The sequence below is a fragment of the Littorina saxatilis genome, linkage group LG2 (assembly GCF_037325665.1).
Source record: "Littorina saxatilis isolate snail1 linkage group LG2, US_GU_Lsax_2.0, whole genome shotgun sequence".
NCBI lineage: Eukaryota > Metazoa > Mollusca > Gastropoda > Littorinimorpha > Littorinidae > Littorina > Littorina saxatilis.
Genome location: NC_090246.1, coordinates 8072428 through 8098278, shown reverse-complemented (window position 1 = coordinate 8098278; position 25851 = coordinate 8072428). Strand labels below are relative to the sequence as shown.

Below are 25851 nucleotides of genomic sequence, written 5' to 3'. Positions count from 1 at the left end.
AATGTTACGATTTTCCAGATTTGACCAGACATTACAGCATACACAAATCGGCATGTTTTCTTGTCGTTAGTCGGTTTGCTGACGTCCACTAAACACGGGCGTCCTGTTTTCCAGCAGTTTTGTTTAACGTGCGCCACACACAAGACAGAAGTCGCAGCACAGGCTTCATGTCTCACCCAGTCACAGTATTCTGACACCGGACCAACCAGTCCTAGCACTAAGAGGGCTGTCATACAGGCGACTCAGTCGTTGCGATTCAGTCGTCGCGATTCAGTCTTTGGCCGATCGCACATCACATCGTAGGCCATGACCCGTCACACTATGAACGATAGACGAACGATTGACGAACGATAACTCCACGCGAGCGGGGCGGAAGTGCCGTTTCACGGCAAACGCGCTTTGCGAGAGCAGACGCTAAATGTTCGAACGTCGCTCTACCTTTCTGAAAAATTCCTTTCAGCATTACGCCTTTGCAAGAAATAAAGTTCCCAGACAGCTGCAATTAATGTTTTCCGACCGCTGTACACGCCTAAAACGTCTCCTTTATATCTGAGTAAAAAAACTGTTCTTCCAAAAAGTTTTGAATCGACGAAGAGACGCTGTACGCCACTGTCCGCCATTATTTTACGTCACGGCGTCAAGGCCGCAGCAACGCGTTCTGATTGGCTCTGTTGGCTCTGCCCGCGATTGACCGACGACTGGATCGCAGGAATAGAACATGTTCTAAACCTCAAAGCTACGAGGGAATCGCATGAGACTGAGTCGCAGACTTGTCGTAGCTGTTTTCTACGACTGAGTCGGCTGTGTGACAGCCCTCTAACCCCATAATGCCAGACGTCAGGCGGAGCAGCCACTAGATTGCCAATTTTAAAGTCTTAGGTATGACCCGGCCGGGGTTCTAACCCACGACCTCCCGATCACGGGGCGGACGCCTTACCACTAGGCCAACCGTGCCAGTCTCTGTGCTGAGTGACTGTGTGTATTCATCAGTAAGTATCTGTTTCTGATACCAGTGTCAATCTGCGAAATTAATTCATCAACAAATTACCACTCTGCACTGGAAGCTAATGTGGAGGTTGATTTTGATTGTTGTTATTTGTCAAAGTAGAATAATGTTCTTGATGGTAAAAGCCTGGTCAAATCAGAGATTAAACGCTGAAACGTTTTCACCGGAGTGAGAGTGCTTTTAAAATAAGTGTGCACGACAACCGTTTTAGGCCTGCAGCTCTTTCTTGAGTTATGACAAAAACGTACACGTGTTTGGGGTTTGTTTTTATTTTATTTGAATTTCACCTAGTAGATCGGGCAAATGTAAATGACACGGGTGGAGTCAAAACTTGTTGCTGCCGGTGTGACGCCGTCATCTTGGCCCTGCCGTCATATTACGATTCTCGGCCTTGTTGATCTTGTATAAACTCCACACTGAACAAAAAAACACCCTGATGAGCGACCTTGGGTACCTTACATTCATGGAGCCAAATTTGTCCTACCAATTTTTTGTATTTAAATTTGATTCATCCTAAAATGTTTCCCTTCTCATTCAAGGGACGTAACCACTCGTTACACGTTTTTGAAGAAATCGATTTGTTGGGTGAAATCTATTAGATTTCACCACCAATTTTCTTCACATGCAAGAAACTGACATGCTTTTCGTCCTTAGACAATTTCATTTCATTCATTTTACCAGGAAACATTTCAGTCTCGAGTATAAATCGAGGGGGTAATAAGACGGCAAGGCCAAGATGACGGCGTCACACCGGCTGACTGCATCACGAGTTATACTGGAATTCATCCGGAGAGAGCATCAAAGGTTTTTGTCGGTTTGAAAACACAGTCAAAGCTCCGCATACTTATCGTATTTGCAATGCCTTAAAAGTCCCACTCAAACATTCTTGATCGCTGAAAAGTTCATGTTAAAAGCTGACTCCGTTGGTGATTTTATACAATGGTCTCCGCGCATTGTGTGGACGTTAAGGAAATGTGGATTGAGAGTGGCACTTGTCGGCACACTTTACCTCTTAACCTTTCTTCTTCTTCTTCAGCGTTCCAGAATTGTCTGGTTACGTGTGAGCTCGTTTGCCCATTTGGGTTCCCCACACTATACTCTGAGAGCATAGTCAGCTTCACTCCGCTTTCGTTGAGTAGGCATGCTGGGTATTTTCGTGTTTCCATAACCCACCGAACTCTGACATGGATTACAGGATCTTTTCCGTGCGCACTTGGTCTTGTGCTTGCGTGTACACACGAAGGGCCGTTAAGTCACTAGCAGGTCTGCACATACGTTGACCTGGGAGATCGGACAAATCTCCACTCTTAACCCACCAGGCGGCAGCGACCGGGATTCGAACTCACGACCTCCCGATTAGGAGGCCGACGTCTTACCACCACGCCACTGCGCACGTCGTTAACCTTTCACAAAGCGCTGCCAGTCGCCTGGCAGTGGCGTTACGTAAATACACGCATCTTCTGATGTTCTCCCGACGCATCGTTTGGCTGTCACTGTCTCTTTTAATGTCGGACGCCGGGAGTTCTTTAGCTGAAGGATGGGGGGGGGGGGGGGGTGAGTGGGATTGAGAGGGAAACGGAGAGAGAAACACAGAGAGAGGTGATAATGAGAGAGACTGATATAAACATAGAGTGAGAGAGAGCGTGGTGGAGAGATAGAATAATAAGAGAGAGAGAGAGAGAGAGAGAGAGAGAGAGAGAGAGAGAGAGAGAAATTCAGAACTCTATTACAAAAGGATAAAGGTTTTAGGCAAAGCCTAGTCTTCCAACCTGTCCGTTATAAAACACATAAAGACAGACGCACATGAAATAAACACCAATCATATAAAATACATTGTACATACGTATGGAATGCAGCACAATGTGCATTTAAGGGATTACATAAGGAGTAACTCAAAGACAACAAAAATACATTGACATGGTATACCTTTCATTTAGGTATAAGTTGCTCAGATCAGCTACACATCCTTTTATACTAATACAAAGTGTTTTTAGATTAACAATCGAACAAGACATTTCATTCATGAATGATGTGTGAACGTGACAATCTCTTAAACATTTTCACTGAAGTTGCATTTCTTATAATTATGTTGGGGAAAGGAGTTCCAGAGAAACGCTCCCGAGAAGGCTAAACTCGATTTGTAGAGGTCTATGCGAGGTATAGGAGGGATGATTTTCTGGGACGCATATCTTTTTGTGGCATGTTTGAAATGTGATTGCAAATATTTAGGACAGTCTCCATTAAGAATTGTATACATGAACACAGCCTTGTTTAACGTCAACTGATCTTTCAAGGGGAGGAAATTCAGGAGCTTTAGTTTATCATCCGTGGACCTACTCGACTCATGCAGAATAAGTTTTGCAGCTCGGCGATGCAGGGAATTGAGTCTTTTTATAGATGAACATCACTGCAGTTATCCCAAAGTGTCGAAGCAAAGTTTATATGAGGCACTTATATGTGGGCGTAATATAACATTTTGAGTGCTTCAGTATCTGCGTAATGCCATAATTTTGATAACAGGTACAAATTCGTTGATACTAATTTGCAAATATTACTCAAATGAGTTTGCCATTTCAACTCTTGATCAATGGTAACACCCAATAATCTATGCTCGCTAACTTGCTGCACTTGAGTTGAGAGAGAGAGAGAGAGAGAGAGAGAGAGAGAGAGAGAGAGAGAGAGAGAGAGAGAGAGAGAGAGAGAGCAAAGAAAGAGAGACAGACAGAGACACAAAACACACAGACACACATACAGTCACACACGCACGCACGCACGCACACACACACACACACACACACACACTCACACACACACACACACACACACACACACACACACACACTCACACACACACACACACACACACACACACACACACACACACGCACAGGAAGTCAGTGTCAGAGAGAGAAGGGAATGCTTCTACCAACATGAGTAATGGGCTTAGCTGTTAGTGTCAAAATGTCTTTTTGATGGCTACTGAGAATAAGGAAAACCACCCGGTTACAACAGCACACACCCAGTATGCAAACACTTTCTCGCATCAACATATCTCAGGTAATCACTGGCTTTTGTAAATCTGCATCTTCTGAAGTCAACACAATTGTTGTTACTGTATTCCTTTCAAAGTGACAGTGCATTACTTCGAAACTTCCCAGCTACTAAGATTCACCGGCTCATTTGTTGTTGCTTTGTTCCTTAAAAGTGACAGTGCATTACTTCGAAACTCACCAGCTACTAAGATTCACAGGCATCTGTCGGGTCATGTACATGTGTCATCTTTAAAACCTAGTTTATGTTGACATAGCTGTTACCTTGGTATCTACAACCCTGTTGGTACTTTCTTAAAGGCACAGTAAGCCTCCCGTAAACCATCACAGATACTGTCAGGCTTTTACACACAGTACAAACACCCTTCCATTTGAACGCTCACCAAACGGGAACATCCTGGGTGCCTTGCGTAAAGAGCGAGCAATTTTCAAAAAATTAATTTTGCGGAGAGAGTGTCAGAGACAATCGGACCGTGGTGCGTTTTGGCGCTAGACCTAACTTTTAAAACCTAAATAATAAATTGACAGCTTGTTACACAAACATTCTTAAATCATAAAAGAATTCTTTTTTCATCAAGACAAGATCAGTACAATTCGAAGTTTTGAAAGTTTGAAAAAAGAAAAGCCCGGAAGCAGGGTCACGCAAGGTCGTGGTTCTCGTAGCAGACGACAGTTTATACCTATCGTCAATTCCTCTGAACAGTCAAATGCCACCGCTAGAGTTCTTGTGAACCACAGCCGTTTGTTTCGTGCATAGTCAGAGGTACTTAATAACGTGCTATTGCAGATAAGCTCACAGCGAGTCGCATTCAAATTACTAACTGACGACTACATTGTGAAAAAGGGAAACTTGATCACACGGGTTCACGATGGCTCAGGGGTAAGATAAATCACGCAAAAATAAATTGAAAATTGCTCGCTCTTTTCGGAGGGCACCTATGATGTTCCCGTATGGTGAGCGTTCAAATGGAACGGTGTTTGTACTGTGTGTAAAAGCCTGACAGTATCTGTGATGGTTTACGGGAGGCTTACTGTGCCTTTATAATTGTACGGGGCGATGAACATAGTACATTTACATACATACTGGGATGCTGTTCAGCTATTTATTTATCGACTTTTGTTCGATTTTTTTTCTTTGTTTCTTTGTTCGTCCTCTTTGCAAGTACAGTCTGATGCCGTCTTAAATTGAATCCTTGTACTATTTGGGCGAAGTCTACTTCACGACGTTCGCTGCAGGAAGTTTTTGCAATGCATTTTTATTAGAAAGACTTCACCATGTCTTCGCGAAGTCAACCTCGGGCTGAATTACGGACAGGGATGATGGATCGTTATATTGATGTATTTCCATACCACCGACCGTCAGATTTACCGTCAAATTATTATTATTAGTGAGTATTTCTACGCACATACCCTCCCAGAGGGGAGGCTCATGGCGTTTACAATATGCCGTGTGAGATGGAATTTTTTTTTACACAATATATCACGCATTCACATCGGCCAGTAAATCTCAAGCGTGTTTGGCGAGTATATACTTTTCACGGCCTATTATTCCAAGTCACACGGGTATTTGGTGGACATTTTTATATATGTCTAAAAATTTTTGCCAGGAAAGACCCTTTTGTCAATCGTGGGATCTTTAACGTGCACACCCCAATGTAGTGTACACGGGACCTCGGTTTTTCGTCTCATCCGAAAGACTAGCACTTGAACCCACCACCTAGGTTAGGAAAGGGGGGAGAAAATAGCGGCCTGACCCAGGGTCGAACACGCAACCTCTCGATTCCGAGCGCAAGTGCGTTACCACTCGGCCACCCAGTCGTTACCACTCGGCCACCCAGTCGTTACCACTCGGCCACCCAGTCGTTACCACTCGGCCACCCAGTCGTTACCACTCGGCCACCCAGTCGTTACCACTCGGCCACCCAGTCCAAATGTCGATGAGTGAGTAAGTAAGAGGTCCTACCAAGCACATATTGAAAGCGAGACGATTATTTTACTGCTTCGACCCATGAAAATGTCTTTCACTGAACACAGACCAGGGTGAAACGGGGTAGTATTCAGACAGTAAAACAAACTTTCAGGTTTGCCATTTCAAAGAGGTGGTTGGCATTGCAACTTGAATTTTAGACATTCCACAAAAGCAGTGAGTAAGCAGTGCATCGAATCAGTGTCAGCGACTCACAACGCAGAACCCAAAGGAATGGGGCCACGTCATATTTGGAAAACAAAGGGGATCAAAAATAGAAGTAAGGGGAAAGTCATTTCATAAACAGACCGACCGACTCACTCCAAACTGAGGTGTGCAGAAATGCGAATCAGCTGCGCTACTGGGGACACAGGTCCAGGGAGTTGCTTCCCCTGAAATACTTTCAGCCATGTTTTTGTGAGTCTTTTCTCTGCTGGACGGAAAGGGGATGAAAGTGTGTTTCTTTCGCCTGTGGTTTGAACGGTGAACCTGCGAACAGGACGCCATGTTATTGGGCGGAAATCAGAAATGCCAGCGGAACATCAACAACCGCGCAACGAGTCTTGTTCGGGAAGGCCGCCCGATGGAACCAATCTTTTGTTGAACAATAGGTCTTCACGGTAGAGGCCATGATGAAAATATGAACAGTATGTGTGTTTGAAGGGGATGGAGGTGTGTGCTAGTGAGAGGGGGGTTGGGGGGAAGAGCCTGACGGGGAGGGGGAACGACAGAGGAGGGTAGGACTGGTATAGAAATGTGAGCAGGTCGTGACTATCTATTTTATTTATTAAGGAGATTTCTATAGCGCATAACTAACAGCACTATCTATACAATCATTGTTGGAGTATTGACAGAGACTGACAGTAAGGCTTCGGTGTTTGGTTGTGGCATAACACTTTTCCGTGCTTCCTTACAAAACGTTCAGGCTAGAAGGATACTGCTGTAGGTATATGTCTGTGTCATGTAGAAAACCGTCAAACTTCACAAGTCAACAACCATATTTCCCATTTTTTTTAGATTATCATGTAACTTATTGATATGACACATTCACATGATATGTTTGAACACATTATGCACCCAAATCTGTTAAAAAAAAAATCTAAAAAATCGAGATATATGGTTGTGGCTCTAAACAGACGATCTTATCATCTATACAATCATTGTTGGAGTATTATTTGTGACTGGTAAAGACAGGTTGCGTTGTTGTTGTTGTTGTTGTTGTTGTTGTTGTTGTTGTTGTTGTTGTTGTTGTTGTTGTTGTTGTTGTTGTTGTTGTTTAAGCTCTGACCCCCCTCCCCCTGTTGCTCAGTATTCCCCTCAGTTGAGTTAGCCAATGTGAAAGAGAGCAGAAAAAACGGACCACAGAAAACAGTACTCAGCTATCTTGAGAAATAACAGAAAAAATGCCCATCTTGAGATAGAACATGAAAAGTACCTGTCCAAGCAGCTAAATGAAAGCTACCTTTGTCGTAAAGAATCAGCGCGGAAAAAATCTAGAAATGCTGATACATGCTAAAAGAGAGAGAGAGAGAGAGAGAGAGAGAGAGAGAGAGAGAGAGAGAGAGAGAGAGAGAGAGAGAGAGAGAGAGAGAGAGAGAGAGAGAGAGAACAAGAACAAGAACAAGAACAAATCTTTAGTGGTTAAAATAACAGCAATAGTATCTGCACAGTTATAAATTATAGTCACGCATAAAATTCAACAAATACATTAAGACCCTGATGACATGTCACTGAACCTGATTTATAAGGGTTCGTCTCTTCTGTAACATGAAAAACACAAATCTGCTGAAGCAGTTCATCACATTATCCTCATTACGGCCACAGAAATACCCAAGTTGTTGTTGCAGCGTCTTAGAGTTCGAGATTTTCAAATACTTTGCTCGAAGGTCTTGATAAAAAGGACATAAACATACAACATGGTGTTCATCTTCTTTATCAGCTGTACAGAGAGGACAGTTTCTTGTCGTTTGGTTTGGTGCGTACCGAAACTTGTGAGCGTTGATTTTGGATACTCCTGCGCGGAAATGAGTAAGAGAAAACTGTGTACTTAATATCTTCGATTAATTCAAGGTATTTCTCTTTTTCCAAGCATGTTTTGTAACAGTTATAAATGTCTAAACGTTCACTGCATGATGATAATTAGTTTTAACGTCCTCTTAGAACCAATTGGCCTATCTTGGGACGGGTAGAGTTGATATATTTTATGGGGGGACAGGACACTGGACAGACATGCAAACAGAGAACACATATGATCGTGTTATAGATCTGGAAGTCTGTTGTTGCGATATTTCAAAATGGGGATGGAAGTAAAGATTTTGTTGGGGTTGTTGCCATATAGTGTACGCGAAATATAGTTGGAGTGGAGCGGTTTTGTAGGCTTATTTGCTTTTTATTTATGTAAAATATTTTTCAGACTTTTGGATAATGCCAAAATAATGTAATAAATAAGTAAATAAATACGTAACTAGAGACATAACAAAAAAATTATTAGCCAAATAAGAATATTAAATATAACTTGCTAAAATAATATATCAGAATGGGGAACTTAAGTTGGGGTCATGCCAATACGTCCCAGTACCATTGTGTCCCAGTACCATTGCGTCCCAAAAAAATGCCGTCTCATTGCGTCCCATTAAGCAATCCCATTGGGTCCCAATACCATTGGGTCCCAGTGCCATTGCGTCCCGTACCATTGCGTCCCAACAAAATTGCGTGTCGATAGGTCCCAAGAAAATTGCATCTCGATACGTCCCATAAAGGAATCCCATTACGTCCCCGTACCATTACGTCCCAACACAATTGTTACTTGAGCAATGCTTGAACGCTGCGGTGGGCAGTGTGTGTGGGTGTGTGTGTGTGTGTGGGGGGCGAATGAGGAGGTGAGGTGGGCACAGTGAGGTGTGGGCCGCGGACGGGGTGACCCGCAGAAGGGGGGATGGGGTACGTGATCATCGTGGTCAGACTAGGGGAGAGAAGGGATGGGTGGGTGTGAACAGTGATTAAGGATGGAGAAGAGATAAATAAATAGACATACACACAATCTGTTAAACACATTGATTTATGAGATATTTCGTTGGTCAGACAATTTTTAATTCATTATATTTTATAATCTGATGAAAGATGACAGGTCCCTTTTTTAAGCAAGACCTTTAATTCAAGAGTCAACATTTATTTTGATTTTAAGTGACACGTAGAATATAACATATTGTAACAAGTATTATGACCCCTTTTTTTCCTTCATGATTTTTCATACAGATAAAAATGTACTGTCTGATTGTGCAGTTTCCAATAATTATTCTGTGTTTGTCAATTATTGTTCTCCAGACAGAGAGAGAGAGAGAGAGAGAGAGAGAGAGAGAGAGAGAGAGAGAGAGAGAGAGAGAGAGAGAGAGAGAGAGAGGAGAGAGAGAGAGAGAGAGAGAGAGAGAGAGAGAGAGAGAGAGAGAGAGAAGACAAGACAAGGACAATTTATTAACGAGGGTAATGGCATGTGCAAACAGGTGGGTTTTTTGTTTACATCCAGCCCTAGCCCATAAGAGGGATTAATCGAATAATAATACGTTTAAAAAATGTTAGAATATGAATCAAAGAAGTAATAACAAGCAAACAACCGAACAAACAAACGATTAACAGACTAAACAAACAAACAAAAACATACATACAAACGAACATAACATAAGAGAGAGAGAGAGAGAGAGAGAGAGAGAGAGAGAGAGAGAGAGAGAGAGAGAGAGAGAGAGAGAGAGAGAGAGAGAGAGAGAGAGAGAGAGAGAGAGAGGCCGACAGACAGACAGACAGACAGATAGACAGAGAGAGAGAGAGAGAGAGAGAGAGAGAGAGAGAGAGAGAGAGAGAGAGAGAGAGAGAGAGAGAGAGGCCGACAGACAGACCGACAGACAGATAGACAGAGAGAGAGAGGGGGAGAGAGAGAGAGAGAGAGAGAGAGAACTCAGAACCCAGAATGGTGTATTATATTAAGGCCACAGAAAGAGAGACAGAGTGAGTGAGCAAGAGAGAGAGCAAGAGAGAGAGAGAGAGAGAGATAGAGAGTGTCACACACATACACACACACACACACACACACACACACACACACACACACACACACACACACACACACACACTGAAACACACACACACACACGCACACACATACACAGACATACATATACACACACAAACCAGGAGTGAGAGCGAGAGAAAAAATGAGAAAGAGAGAGTCGTCAGTAAGTAGTGGTATTGACACGTAGCGATAATGACACGTAGCGCTAAAAGATGTAGTGCTGTCGACACGTAGTGATAATGAACGAATGATAGCGACTTATCGACAAATTATTTGTAGCACTAATCAACGTAGCGATAGCGGCACGTAGCACAAATGACACGTAGGACAAATGACAGGTAGCACAAATGACACGTAGTGCTAGCGATACGCACCCGGAACCTATCGATACATTTTTTTGGTCAAAGTCCGTCCACATGTTTGTCCGACATCACCGGTACACATCTTTTTATTTTATTTTTATTTGTTAAATACTGCTATGTACCGACACGTTTTGTAATAAAAGTGCGTGTTGTAATAAATTTATTACAAATCGTGTTCGCACTACACAATTTTTATTACAAATCGTGTTGAACGCGTTTTGTAATAAAAATTGTGTAATCCGAACACAATTTGTCAGTAATAAATTTATTACAAAACACACTTTTATTACAAAACGTGTCGCTACACTGCTACAGTAACATCTCAAAAATTAAATTCACTAGTATTGGGACCTAATGGTACTGGGACGCAATGGTACTGGGACCCAATGGTACTGGGACCCAATGGTATTGGGACGCAATGGTACTGGGACGCAATGGTACTGGGACGTAATGGTACTGGGACGTAATGGTACTGGGACGTAATGGTATTGGGACGTATTGACATGTAGCCCTTAAGTCAGGCAGGAGGGAGGGCGGTGTATGTGATTTAGCCTTGTTTGAATAGAGCTATATGATAGGTGTTGTAGGCGCTTTGCATTCTAAAAAGGGGAGAGAGAGAGAGAGAGAGAGAGAGAGAGAGAGAGAGAGAGAGAGAGAGAGAGAGTGAGAGAGAGAGAGAGGGAGAGAGTAGAGAGAGAGAGAAAGGGAGAGAGAGAGAGAGAGAGAGAGAGAGAGAGAGAGAGAGAGAGAGAGAGAGAGAGAGAGAGAGAGAGAGAGAGAGAGAGAGAGAGAACGAGGGGTGGTTGGGACAGGGTTTAGCATTCCTTTTGTTGATTCCGAAGTCCGACTACATGAAAAAAGACTAAGAGTTGTGAACATTACTGGCGGCTAGAGTTAAGATATATCTCGCCTTCACGTCACACGTACATGCACAGGTCAACTCGGGTTGTACAAACATGTACACCTAAAACAAGCATGACTGTGTGCTGAGCAACACAAAAACTGAATCAACGCCTGTATTTGTGTGCAACTGAGCGCATGTTTACATTCTAAGACGGGAGAAGAGGAGATGTTGTGATTGTGTTGATACTTCTCTGAGTGTGTTTGGGTGTTCTGCTTTTCTCGAGCGTGAGTTATCTCAGTTTGTCAACATTTGGTAGTGTGTGTGTGTGTGTGTGTGTGTGTGTGTGTGTGTGTGTGTGTGTGTGTGTGTGTGTGTGTGTGTGTGTGTGTGTGTGAGTGGCGTTTTGTGTTGGTTTCTGTGCCTCTCACCTCCTTTTTCTATCAATCCTCATCTGTAGAAGTGGAGCAATGACTGGAATCAGTCAGTATCGGAGTAAAAGCAGGATTTAGAACAAAAAACAAGTCGCGTAAAGCGATATCAGAACATTTAGTCAAAATCTAATGTATTGATTGTTTAAAATGAGGTTGCCACAGTGCAGCCTCAATTTTTGTTATTACGTCGAAAGTGACGTGTTCAAAGGCAACACTCGAGGAAGAAAAAAGCACTTGTGGGGATGATCATCGTTTCATGTTAATCGTTTGACACGCAAGCACACACACACACACACACACACACACAATCGCGCGCACGGACGCACGCACGCACGCACGCACGGACGCACGCACGCACGCACGCACGCACACACACACACACACACACACACACACACACACACACACACACACACACACACACACACATACCCTCACCTCCCGCTCAATTCCAATTCTACACTTGGTCAAATCTGTGAATAAGACTGAATGCCGTAAATGGAGAGACATTTAAAACAACGGAGCATGAAGGAGAGAGTGCCAAGTTTCTCCGTAAGCCACGATGTAAAGTCCGTTACTTTATCGACGCAAGGGCCACACACACACCTGGTTTTTACACCCCCGGTATAGGGGTGTGTATAGGTTTCACTCGATGTGTTTGTTTGTTTGTGGCGGTATTTGTGTGTTTGTGTTCGCAAGTAGATCTCAAGAATGAACGGACCGATCGTCACCAAACTTGGTGAACAGGTTCTATACATTCCTGAGACGGTCCTTACAAAAATTGGGACCAGTCAAACACACGGTTAGGGAGTTATTGGTGGATTAAAATTATACAACGACTTATAGACGGACACCCCCGTTGGTCAAAGGGAAATAACCATTCTCACTGCCACCAACTGAGAAGGTTATTTCCCTTTGACGGGGGTGTTTTTCCTATCAGAGGAATTTCTTGTTTTTTCTGCAACTTCAATGTAAAAACAAAGATAAGTACGCTAGTCAGCACCTGATTTAAAGACACAAGACACACCGATTAGGAGAAAGCTTCAGTGGATTTGGACATTTTAACTGAAACAACATTTTAATTTTGGCTCTACGAATAGTTTTACATTTAGTTTCCCTCGGTATTTCACTTTACAATCTAAATGTTGACATTAGTTTAACTTTTTTTATCCACGGAGTATCTCACCATTTCCAAACACAGTTGTATCTGTCACTATCTGGTGATTGTTTAGCCACAAGCGATCGCGATGAGTTTAATATTGTGATTACTAAGCGAAAAATTGACATTTTGTGACTATTGTTTTCCTCAAACGATAAACGTGATCGTCCCCTTAATTAACCCCTTCACTGCCACAGTGGTAGTGACTTATCCGAAAGGTCTATGGGAAAGAACTGTGTTTAGAACCCCTACAAGTCCTTGGACAGTGGTTACCTCCCATTTAGTTTTCAGAAATGTCCTGAAATGTTGTTGACACAAATCCCACGTATGAGATACGGTTATGGGCGTACGATAAACAGAAAATGACCACGTATTACATACGGGGTGGGCAGTGAAGGGGTTAATCATAATTATGCGATACCGATACATGCACAGCCTTGCGGTGACCTTACGATAAAATGTCCACTGCTGATAAGACTTAGTCATTGAGAAAAATCTTGTTCTCAATATTTTCTTGTCAGTTCCTCGAGATACATGCGTAAGTAGTAACAGAATTTTTACGTGGCACCATTATTTACATTCTCAACATTTGTTGCGCTTTTGACCTCAGAGATTTCACTTTGAACAAGAGGGTCAAGAAGAGAAGTCTTTGTCTGTTTAGTCGGTGTTGTTTCTCGTGAAATAAAACTCAACCACTGGCAAAGCAGAAAACGGGGCATCAAAACCGAAATACCGGCTGAAAAAAGATGATATGGGTTGGAGATGCTTTATTTATTTTTTTAAACTCGTGTAAATCTGGTACGACACAGCAAACCATGTAATATTCTCTATTTATCTATCGTGAAGGAAGGCCAGCAAAATGTCAGATGATGTGATTCACAAAAGTAGGAAATACCGCGTTGTTGTTCTATATTACTCTTACACATCTTGGTGGAAACTGACGTGTGATTGCTTTCAGGGTGGGGTTTTCCCAACAATTAAACTGTTTGTAATCGCTTGGAACTTCCTAAAAATCTACCTTCTGCATTTTTGGCTGTGAACTGAGCATAAACTATGAGCAGGCAATTGTGTTGAAGTTTACACAACTTGGTTATATACACTTGAAGACGCTTTCGCTGTTCAAAACATGTTTACAAGGCGTTTGAAGTTTCGGTTGTAATTCTAAAGGCACAGTAAGCCTCCCGTAAACCATCACAGATACTGTCAGGCTTTTACACACAGTACAAACACTCTTTCATTTAAACACTCACCGCTTGAGAACATCCTAGCTAGGTGCCCTCCGTAAAGAGCGAGCAATTTTCAAAGAATTCATTTTTGCGTGGTTTATCTTACCCCTGAGCCATCGTGAACCCTTGTGATCAAGTTTCCTTTTTTCACAATGCAGTCGTCAGTTTGTAATTTGAATGCGACTCGCTGTAAGCTTATCTGCAATAGCACGTTATTATGTACCTCTGAATCTATACGAAACAAACGGCTGTGATTCACAAGAACTCTAGCGATGGTTTTTGACTGTTCAGAGAAACTGGCGATAGGCATAAACCGTCGTCTGCTACGAGAACCACGACCTTGCGTGACCCTGCTTCCGGGCTTTTCTTTTTTCAAACTTTCAAAACTTCGAATTGTACTGATCTTGTCTTGATGAAAAAAGAATTCTTTCATGATTTAAGAATGTTTGTGTAACAAGCTGTCAATTTATTATTTAGATTTTAAAAGTTAGGTCAAGCGCCCAAACGCACCACGGTCCGATTTTGAGAGGAGACAATCCGCAAAATTAATTCTTTGAAAATTGCTCGCTCTTTACACCAAGGATGTTCTCAAGCGGTGAGTGTTTAAATGAAAGGGTGTTTGTACTGTGTGTAAAAGCCTGACAGTATCTGTGATGGTTTACGTGAGGCGTACTGTGCCTTTAAACTATATACAGGAAAATAGCAGAGTAAACGTATTGTGACATTGAACCAAGCGACCGACAGTTCAAAACGTTGCGATTACAAAGCCTGAGCACGATAAGCAGAGCCAGATGATCCGATACACAAAGGGAAGTAAGCGCTCTTAATGCGTACTACCTGTGTAGTAGAGTCAGTAAGAGTTATTCGGAACCATTCTCCTGGCACCTGAGAGAATAACAAGCATTGAAATGAACAAGCGACTTTCATCCTCAAAAAAAAAGAAAAAAAGTTGAGAGCCAGAAAAGTTTCAGGTTTTATAGTTAGAACACTGACGTATTATCTAGCTAAGTGATTATGCACATGTCAGAATTCTAAATGTGACACGTAAAGGGCTGTTACTATGTTGAAGAAAAATGGTGGATCAGCAAACATAATACACACTAAAATCAAATGCAATGTACACCGAAAGAAAACAGGTATGTTTTTGTTTTGTTTTGCATAATGAACACAACTGTAATTGTAGACAAATAAAATTGCTACTGAAATACGAGGCATTGTTTTTATCATCTGCAAATGTACGGTCACAATTTTGTTCTTCCAACACAGAACAAATCACGTCATTTGTAAACTGTATAATGCCTTAAGGTGATGTGTGGCCCTAAAACTAAACTTGGAGAATACATGGAATAACCTAGTTTTCTTGGTAGTTATTAAAGTGACTTATAACAATAAATGAAAAATGTGTAAATATTAATGGACACAGATCGCCGTTGCTGTGAAAACAGCCGCCATATTGGATTTCTAGGAGACGCTTTTACAGCAACATCATACATCAGAAATGCATGATATTTGGCACAAAGATACACATGACTTGTATCTACAATCATATAGAATGATATTTTTACTAAAGACTACAGTTGAATTTATATTAATTTTTGTAATAAGGATTAATGAATTTCTAACCGCATATTCTTTGATCCTGATTTCAAACATTAATATAAATTCAACTGTAGTCTTTTCTCAAGAAACCGTTCTATATGATTGTAGATAAAAGTCATGTGTATCTTTGTGCCAACTATTAAGCATTTCTGGTGTATGATGTTGCTGCAAAACCGTTTCCTAGAAATCCAATATGGCGCTGTTTACGCCAGTTTCCATAGCAACAGCAGGCTATGTACTGTAGTATTCACATATTTGTTATCTCTTGTCATAAGTCACTCCAATAACTACCCAGAAAACTAAGTTATTCCATGTATTCTCCAAGTTTAATTTTGGTGATTTTAGTGCCTCACATCGCCTTAAATATGATTTGCAAGAAGTTGTTTCGTTCTGACAAGTTCAGATGTTACCTCAAATCGCAATAAAAATCGTTTAAGTTAACCTTAAAATAGGAAAGCTGTTACCGCCATGGAAATGTTTGCGCAGCTTCGGCGCATGATATAACCGTGCACACAAGCTAGAAATGAAATGTGTACGAAGGAGAGGGGTTTTGTCCCTTCGCTGCGATTCTATCATCCGATAAGAGACAAAAGGAATGCTTAAAACCTTTTTGAATTGAAAGCAGGCGATTACCAGTCAACAGAAAATACACGACCCCATCACTTACCTCACGAACAAACAAACAAGCAAACAATAAAGCTAACAAACAAGGAAACACTGTATGTTTTCTTGACGATGTTCAATATTCAAACATAAGGCCAAAAAAAGGTCTGTTTACGGTAACATAGGCCAAAAAAATAGGGTCGGTAGGTCGGGATTTTTTTTTTTCCCCAAAAAACCATATTTGTACGATATTTTGCAAAAAAAACCAAGATTTTTTTTTTTTTTTTTTTTTTTCCCCCAAATGCCCAAAAAAAGTCTAGGTTCGCGCGAAAAAAAAGGGTCGGTCGGGTTACCGTAAACAGACTAATTTTTTTTTTGGCCTAAGCAACTTTTGAATACGGATAGGCGTTATGATGTCTGGCCGGTTTTTTGTTTCTGTTTCTTTTTCATGTGTTTTGATGCTGAGAGTGACAGAGTTGCAGCTTGAAAAAACATTATTTCTTGAAATTAGATATCATATCTTATCTGGCACATTTCATTCTAACTGGGGAAAGCAAAAAGCGAATATCATGGGAGGAATGTTGTGTATAGAACTGGTGTCATGTTGCGTAATCGGTGTGTGTGTGTGTGTGTGTGTGTGTGGGCGTATGTGTGTGTGTATGTGTGTGTGTGGGCGTGTGTGTGTGTGTGGGCGTGGGTGTGTGTGTGTGGGTGTGTGGGCGTGTGTGTGTGTGTGTGGGCGTGTGTGTGTGTGGGCGTGTGTGTGTGTGTGTGGGCGTGTGTGTGGGCGTGTGTGTGGGTGTGTGTGTGGGTGTGTGTGTGTGTGTGGGCGTGTGTGTGTGGGCGTGTGTGTTTGTGTGTGTGTTTGTGGTGTGTGTGTGTGTGGTGGGTGTGTGTGTGTGTGTGTGTGTGTGTGGGTGGGTGGGCGTGTGTGCGCGCGCGCGAGTGTGTACGCGCGCGAGTGTGTACGCGCGCGAGTGTGTGCGCGTGTGTGTGTGTGTTGGTGTGTGTGCTAGCGTGCATGCGTGCGTGCGTGTATGTGTGTGTGTGTGTGTGTGTGTGTGTGAAGAGGGGGTAATCGACGGTAGAGGATGGCGCATATCCGCAGAGTTTTTAATGAAGTAGAAAAATACTAACAATCATGAATGTTTTTTTCTTACATTCTTTCTCTCCTCAGCACAATAAAATCTTTTCGCTGATTTCAGAAACCTGGCCACATCAAAGTTCGAGCCTGTGAGCGCCAGGCGAGCTTTTCCCTGCATGGACGAACCGAGTATAAAGGCAGAGTATACCGTCACCCTCGTACATCACCCACACTACACGGCTCTCTCCAACATGCCGCCTGATGGAGATGTTAGTACGGTTTGTTCTTTACCTGAGTAGATATATACAGGTGATTCTGATAATACCTGTCTGATGGCGGAGTATAATGTCACCCTCAAACATCACCCACACTCCACGGCTCTCTCCAACATGCCACCCGATGGAGATGTTAGTACGGTTAGTTCTTTACCTGAGTAGAAATATAGAGAATATACTACATGGCTTGCTGTGTCGTACCAGATTTACACGAGGTTTTATTTTAAATATTGAACTGCGAGCGAAAGCGAGCTGTTCACTATTTGAAAAAGCAACGAGTGTAAATCTGGTACAAAACAGCAAGCCATGTAGTATTCTGTTTATCCTACATACTGTACTTACGTGTATTTTACTGAAAATGTCCTGCAGTCGAGGCAGCTAAATTGAAGACGCTTGTTTTGGAACCTCGATCTCTTCTAAAGCCTCGTGCAATCTATTACGTCAAAGCAAAGAAACGTAACTCTGAAAGTGTGGCGTGACGTGACGTGTTAGTTCTAAAGATTCATCGAGGGTAATTAGCGAGCACAATTTTTTTTCTATAATGATGTTTGTCTCGGTGACTTTGGCATCATACGCAATGGAAAAACAGGTCCCTGCCAGACTTACTTGACATGACCTCATTTACATGATATACACACGTGTGATTTGAACGATTATTGTCTCACGGGTGTCTCTCTCACGTATGTAGATAAACAGGTAATTGTGATCATACCTGTCTGATGGCAGAGTATACCGTCACCATTATGCATCACCCAGACTGCACTGCTCTCTCCAACATGCCGCCTGATGGAGATGTTAGTACGGTTTGTTCTTTACCTGAGTAGATATACAGGTGATTCTGATAATACCTGTCTGATGGCGGAGTATACCGTCACCATTATGCATAACCCGGACTGTACTGCGCACTCCAACATGCCACCCGATGGAGATATTAGGCCTAAAAAAAAAATAGGTGTGGTTACGGTAACCCGACCTACCCTATTTTTAGGGGCCGATCCTATAACTTTTTATTACATTTGTCAAAAAAAAAAAAAAAAAAAAAACCAACCGAGTGCAAAAAACGCAATGAAAGCGAAAGCGCCCGTGTCGCACACTTATTTCCCTGTCAAGTACCGTACTTTCCGGGTCATAAGGCGCGACTTTTTTCCTCGAGTTCGACCCCTGCGTCTTGTATAACGAAGCGCCTAATCCGTGTATGAAATACGAAAAAAATCAAAGAGACCGCTTGAGTACCAGTCAAACAACTTGTGATAGTGCATGTTTCAGCTACTAGGTACTGCCCTGCCTTTGATCTGGCCGCACACACAGATTTCCACTCTGTTAAACTCGGTCACTGACCCCGATGCAGGAAGTGTTTCCTCTCTCAGATATGACAGGGGAACCACCTCTCATGGCAAAAACTGGGTCATTGACCCCTGGGAAGAAGGTCGTGTCTTTTAACAAGGCCACCCAGCTATCACAATGCCTTTGGTCACTGACCGGTCACTGACCCCGATGCAGGAAGTGTTTCCTCTCTCAGATATGACATGGCAAAAAATTTGTACACATTAGAAAAAAAAGTTAAAAAAAAAAAAAAGTGATTGCCTACCTACCTACCCTATTTTTTTTGGCTATGTTACCGTAACCACACCTTTTTTTTGGGGGGGGCCTTAGTACGGTTTGGTCTTTACCTGAGTAGATATATACAGGTAATTGTGATAATACCTGTTTGATGGCAGAGTATGCCGTCACCATTATGCATCACCCACACTGCACTGCGTCTCCAACATGCCACCCGATGGAGATGTTAGTACGGTTTGGTCTTTACCTGAGTAGATATACAGGTAATTGTGATAATACCTGTAGGATGGTAGAGTTACCGTCACCATTATGCATCACCCACACTGCACGGCTCTCTCCAACATGCCGCCTGATGGAGATGTTAGTACGGTTTGGTCTTTACCTGAGTAGATATACAGGTAATTGTGATAATACCTATCTGATGGCAGAGTATACCGTCACCATTATGCATCACCCACACTGCACGGCTCTCTCCAACATGCCACCTGATGGAGATGTTAGTACGGTTTGGTCTTTACCTGAGTAGATATACAGGTAATTGTGATAATACCTATCTGATGGCAGAGTATACCGTCACCATTATGCATCACCCACACTGCACGGCTCTCTCCAACACGCAGCCGGTAATTTCCGCGCATATGTAAATTCCGCGCTTGTAAAATACATGTATGCTCCGCGCAATATCGGGTTGTAACTTCCGCGCACGAATTACTGGTTCGGCTCATACAACTTGCGCGCGTGCACCGACAGGAAGGAATACGTCAAGTCCATGGCCTGGAAAAATTTGCCGGCCATGCTGTGACTTCCCCCCTCTTGTACCTTTGCTGCAGTCTCTGTGACTGTGATACCAGACACCCGAAATTTCTGTAATTTCTGTTATATAATAAGTGAACAAAATATTCTTATACGCATGGTTTAAGTCTTCATTCGTTTTTATCGACTTGTCTGTGTAATAAAGACGTGTTCAATATATAGATACAGCAGTCCCTCTCATGAACGGACACCCTTGGGCCATAGCAAAACTGTCCGTACATTGCAGGTGTCCGGTCACGGGAGGGGTGACCACACCACCCCCTCCCCCATACACACACAGACACACAAACAACAGGATTGAGTCTATGCTAATCACTTCTTGTGGCTACTAAACAATAACAATAAACTCCTAATACTTCTTTAAACGTTCTGTAAAAATGATTTGTATGAAAAGTGTTGAAAAGAAGAGATAAAATAAATCCTCAAGGCAGTGAACACACTCACCATGCACTGACATACGAAAGCAGCCACACAAACACAGCACAGAGGAGCGTGTGCAGATGCTTTGAAAGAATAAGCTTGAAAACCAGTTTGAAGAAATAGCAGCAGATAGAGCTGCATGTCATAGTCATGTAATTTATTTTCTTCTTGTCTGGCTTTATTGACTGCATGCCGATCATGTGGCATGGCAGTGACTTTTCACTCTTCAGTCGGAAATACACAGTACATAACACAGCTCCCACTCTCCCTCACTAATGCCTACCCCAAGCCGTGACAACTGATGCTTGGAAATTGTGTGGAAGAGTACACCTCTCTATTTCTCTCCAATGCTCTTCCTGCTGACATGTAGTGACACCGGACACCCCACAGAGTTTAGCCAGCTACCCCTCCTCCACCCCCCCTCCCCCCTCCCTCTCTCTCACTCCCTCCAGCCATGTACTGTTTGGGGCTGTGGCCAGAGAGGCCAGCTGCACTGTTCACTCAGAGCAAAACCAGTTGACTGTGTCTAACTTTTGACAAAGCAAGACAACTGACAGGTTCACAGATTAGGCAACCGACTCACTGGTCAAGGCTGAGGGGAAACAAGAGTATCTTGTCAATGAAAGAGGTTACACACAGACACACAATGCTGAGAACTGTGGCCGTTTTTCACTTCGCTCAAGACCTTCATCGACTGTACATGTGGTTTCTGTTGTTTACGTCCAACAGACAAGAATAAAGAGCACAGTGCAGTTTCATGTTGGCATCTTCGCATGTACTCCACTCCTGACAAAAAAACTACCCCCCCCCCCCCCCCTCCCCTGATGGGTACACGTGCACTCAAGTTATCAGCGACTGTCATCACGCCATTGCGGCTGTGATCTTTGTACCAAGCGCCGGACTGTTCTGTTATCGACTTTGTTGTGGTGAACATTTGACGATGGTCTGTCCGTACATTGGAGGTATGACCTGCTGTTGGGACCGAAAATGAGTGTCCGCGTCCACGTTTTGCAGGTGTCCGTTTAAGGGGGGGCAAATATAGAAGGAAAACACTCCGTGCCGAGCAAATGTGTCCGTACATGTCAGGTGTCCGCTCACGCCGGGGGCCGTACATTGCAGGGACTGCTGTATACAGTGTCAGTTTTCTTGGATATACAAGTGTCAGTTGTTAATGTCTCAATGTCTCACATTTGACCGAGCAAAGACACGCGCGCTAGTTTCACATCACATTTTGCTAAAACACGCGCGCATCTTACATATACACCACGCGCGGGAGTTTCACATGCGCGGAAGCTTCAAAATTGGGAAAGTGCGCGGAGTGTTCATGCACCCCTCCAACATGCCGCCTGATGGAGATGTTAGTACGGTTTGTTCTTTACCTGAGTAGATATACAGGTGATTCTGATAATACCTGTCTGATGGCAGAGTATACCGTCACCCTCGATCACACATCACCCACACTGCACGGCGATGTAAACATAATTACAGATAAATCGAGGTTCCAAAGGCTGTTTCTTTTTGTCAGTTGAAAGTTCCATCAATTTTTCATTCTTGTCTTTTGATTCACCAACACATGTTTACAAATACTTTTATACTTTTGGCTGATCTAGCACACACACAAAGGCGATGTAGATCCAAAAGTAACGTTGTTTTTTTTGTTTTTATATTTAGTCAAGTTTTGACTAAATATTTTAACATCGAGGGGGAATCGTTTTTTTTTTACTTTGGTCACTAAGCCGTTTTGGGTGTGTTTTCAGTCTGCTCCGGCCCCGGGTCGTGACGGCCTTGTGTCCACAAGGTTCCAGCGATCAGTCAAGATGAGCACCTACCTCGTCTGTTTCATCGTCTGCGACTTCACCTACATGGAGGACCACACCAAGGCCGGAACAAGGGTCAGTGAACAATCACAGATAATTTCCTTCTGATAAAATATTGCACACAGCATCGCGAATCTGTGCAGAGTTTTGTATGCGCGGCGAGCCCCCTTTAGAGTGGAATACTTTGCACCAGTCATGGATTGCTGATTTTTTTATTTAACAGATTAAAAATTTAATTTGTTAACCTGCAGACACACATGAAGCCTATGTACTGGAGACTTTCTGTAGGTTCTTGCGCTTGTCTTTTTCTTGGCTTTTTTAGGTCATTTTAATCTGACAAGTAACCAGTTTCGACCTCTTGGGACGACATCATTTATTGACTGAATGTTTTGATATCGCTTTACGCGACTTGTTGTTATTTGACCATGACATACGATTGCCAGGTATTTGGTTTAAACTTGTTTTATTCAGATAATTGCAAATAACAAAGCCGCATACAAATGGAGCTTTAACAAGCGAACCATGTCATTTTAATCATGGCAAAGAACCTGTTTTGGTCCATTGTTGCACTGTCTACCGTTGCACGTGCAGATACGAGTGTACGCCACGCCGGACAAGCTGGACCAGACGCTGTTTGCGTTACAGGTGGGCGTGCACACCACTCAGGAGTATGAGTTCCTCTTCAACATCTCCTACCCTCTGCCCAAGCAAGGTGCGTTCCGCCTTCATTTATTCGGATATGTAACTCTTTTTTTTTTTCTTTTTTTTTTGGGGGGGGGGGGGGGCATTCGTCTCTGTTTCTATGAAATATCTAATTAAACCCATCTTCCCTTTTTGTCTGTCTTTAAGTTTGACACACTGAATAAACGGTTTTTTTCCACTCGTGGTTGCGGTGAGTAGTTTGTAAAATACTGATTCTTTTTATGTCTGAAAGTGTGAATCTTTTAAAGTATAGCTACATTATTAAGAACTTTTGACCTTTTGGACAATGCATCGCACCTTTCATGATGCCACAATACCTGTATATTTTGAAGAGAACAAAAAATAAAAAAAGAAACGAAGAAAGCTAAAGAAGAGAAGGACAGAAAGAAACCCGCAAAACAAACCACAAAATTGCTCATCCACAATCGAGAGTTATAGGAAAGAAGCAGGGAAAACATTGGTTTCACCTGCACCATGCCATAACCGCACATACTCACACCTGCTTCCAGACATGATCGCCATCCCAGACTTCGTGTCTGGCGCCATGGAGCACTGGGGGCTGATCACGTACCGAGAGGTCAACCTGCTGTATGACCCCAACGTGGCCTCTGCCGCCAACAAGCAGCGTGTCGCCGTCGTCATCGCTCATGAGATCTCCCACCAGGTATTTTACTTTTGTTTCCAGGACTGATGGGCACGAAGCGAAAGTAGCTGCCACCCAGCTTTTTGGCTGGGAGCAAGCCGCGGGGGTTCATTGGTTAAAATCACAAGAAATCTCAATTTCAACCAGTCAAACACCGTGGCTGGCTCCCACCCGGTTGGTAACTGACGTTCTCGTGCACCTCGACTCAGAGCTCCCCGAACTGTGCGCCTATGAATCCTTTTCGAACTAGAAGCCACACCCACGTACTAGCAAATTCCGGGGCCCCTGTTAACCCGTGATTTGTAAAAATGTAAAAAATTTTACATATCACTGGGCGCGTTTACAAATCACGTTTTTGCGCCCGATATTTTCTTGTCATCTCCAAAGTCAAGGGACAAAAACGAAATCCCTTGACTTTTGGGGTAGTGCGACTCTGTTAATTTTAAGATTTTTTTTGTTTTGTTCATTACTAGGATGTCCCATCGTTGGGAAATTCCGGTCGCTTCCTCCCAGTGGAAAGCTAGCAGTGACAGTGTCGCACTACCCCAAAGTCAAGGGATCTATTAGTCCCATTTCGCCGTTATCCCATTTCACCCCCATCCCATTTTGCGACATATTACAGGCCAAGTGACATTTTACCACCATATCATTTACCATTAGCTCCACTTCCCATTTTGGCGCAATCCCGTTTCGCCGTTAGCCCATTTCGCCCCCATCTCATTTTTGCGACATTTCACAGGCCAAGTGTCATTTTACCACCGTGTCATACCTCTAGCGCCACATTCCATTTTGTCGCCATGCCGTTTTGCCGTCATCCCATTTCGCCGCCATCCCTATTTTGCGACATTTTGGATTGTGGCAAAAATGGGATTTCGCGTAAACGGAATGTTTTCCTAGTTGAATAACGCAGTATAATAGTATAATGAGGCTTGGCAAGAAGAATAAATCAAAAATGGGATGGCGGCCAATGGGATGGTGTCAAAATGGGATGTCGCGCTATTGTTATGACACGGTAGTAAAATGACGCTTGGCTTGTGAAATGTCACGACGATGGGATGGAGGCAAAATGGAATGGCGGTGAAACGGCATGGCGGCCAAATGGGATATGGTGTCAAAATGGGATGTCGCGCTATTGTTATGACATGTTAGTAAAATGACGCTAGGCTTGTGAAATGTCGCGAAAATGGGATGGGGCAAAAAATGGGACGGCGGCAAAATGGGATTGCACCAAAATGGGATGTGGATCTAAAACCACCCCCACCACTCAGCGTAGAGGCTCTAAACAAGAAAAATTAATAATAATAAAAGGCATGCATTACTTTGTGGAATGCGATATTTTTACATTTTTACATTTTACAAATCGCGGTTTTAGGTTCGACATGATTTGTAAAATGTTTTTACATTTTTACAAATCACGGGTTAACAGCCCCGCAACGCTGGCAAAACGCTTGCAAGTCAAGACATCTTGCGTTGTCGGCGAGTTTCTTGAAAGAAAATTGAGATGAATGTATTGTCTGTATCATAAGTTGTGTGTCAAGTTAAAACCTTTCTGAGTCGAAGTACAGTAACTGTAACTTTTTGTTTTGTCATAAATTAACGTTCCAATATCCTACAATTCTTGTGTTTTCATTCTGTTTTCGTTTGGAAATCCGAAATTTGTGGTATATTTTCTGTGTGTCAGTGGTTCGGCAACCTGGTGACGATGGCGTGGTGGAACGACTTGTGGCTGAACGAGGGGTTCGCTTCCTTCATGGAATACTTTGGTACCGACAGTATGAAACCGGAATGGGACATGGTGAGTTTGATTGATTGACAGTGTGTGTGTGTGTGTGTGTGTGTGTGTGTGTGTGTGTGTGTGTGTGTGTGTGTGTGTGTGTGTGTGTGTGTGTGTGTGTGTGTGTGTGGGTGGATGGGTGTCTGGGGGGATGTGTGTGTGTGTGTGTGTGTGTGTGTGTGTGTGTGTGTGTGTGTGTGTGTGTGTGTGTGTGTGTGTGTGTGAACTGAAACACTATAAAATATCTACCGGGCAGAAATTCTGGTTTGAGATTGCTGATTCTCACCCAGAGATGCATGCTGACAAACGTTTAAACTCCTAAAATACGTGTGAGGCATGCAGTTGTTGCTGTTTTCTGATAGCTGATTCGCATCCTGTGATAATGACAAACTTTTTAGAACTGGCATAGTGCTGAATTTACCCTGTGGAATGACGACAGACTTTGAGAGAAGAG

General features: G+C 42.9%; 1 protein-coding gene across 1 annotated transcript in view; it reads left to right on the top strand.

The window, feature by feature from the left end:
- The window catches only part of LOC138958109 (glutamyl aminopeptidase-like), a 55830-nt gene that overhangs the window by 16616 nt on the left and 13363 nt on the right, over nt 1–25851 (top strand). Inside the window, exons 2-6 of the mRNA XM_070329171.1 lie at nt 17515–17662; nt 22219–22353; nt 22870–22990; nt 23490–23644; nt 25305–25418. Of these exons, the coding sequence (XP_070185272.1) occupies nt 17515–17662; nt 22219–22353; nt 22870–22990; nt 23490–23644; nt 25305–25418 (673 nt within the window). The remainder of the gene's footprint in view (nt 1–17514; nt 17663–22218; nt 22354–22869; nt 22991–23489; nt 23645–25304; nt 25419–25851) is intronic.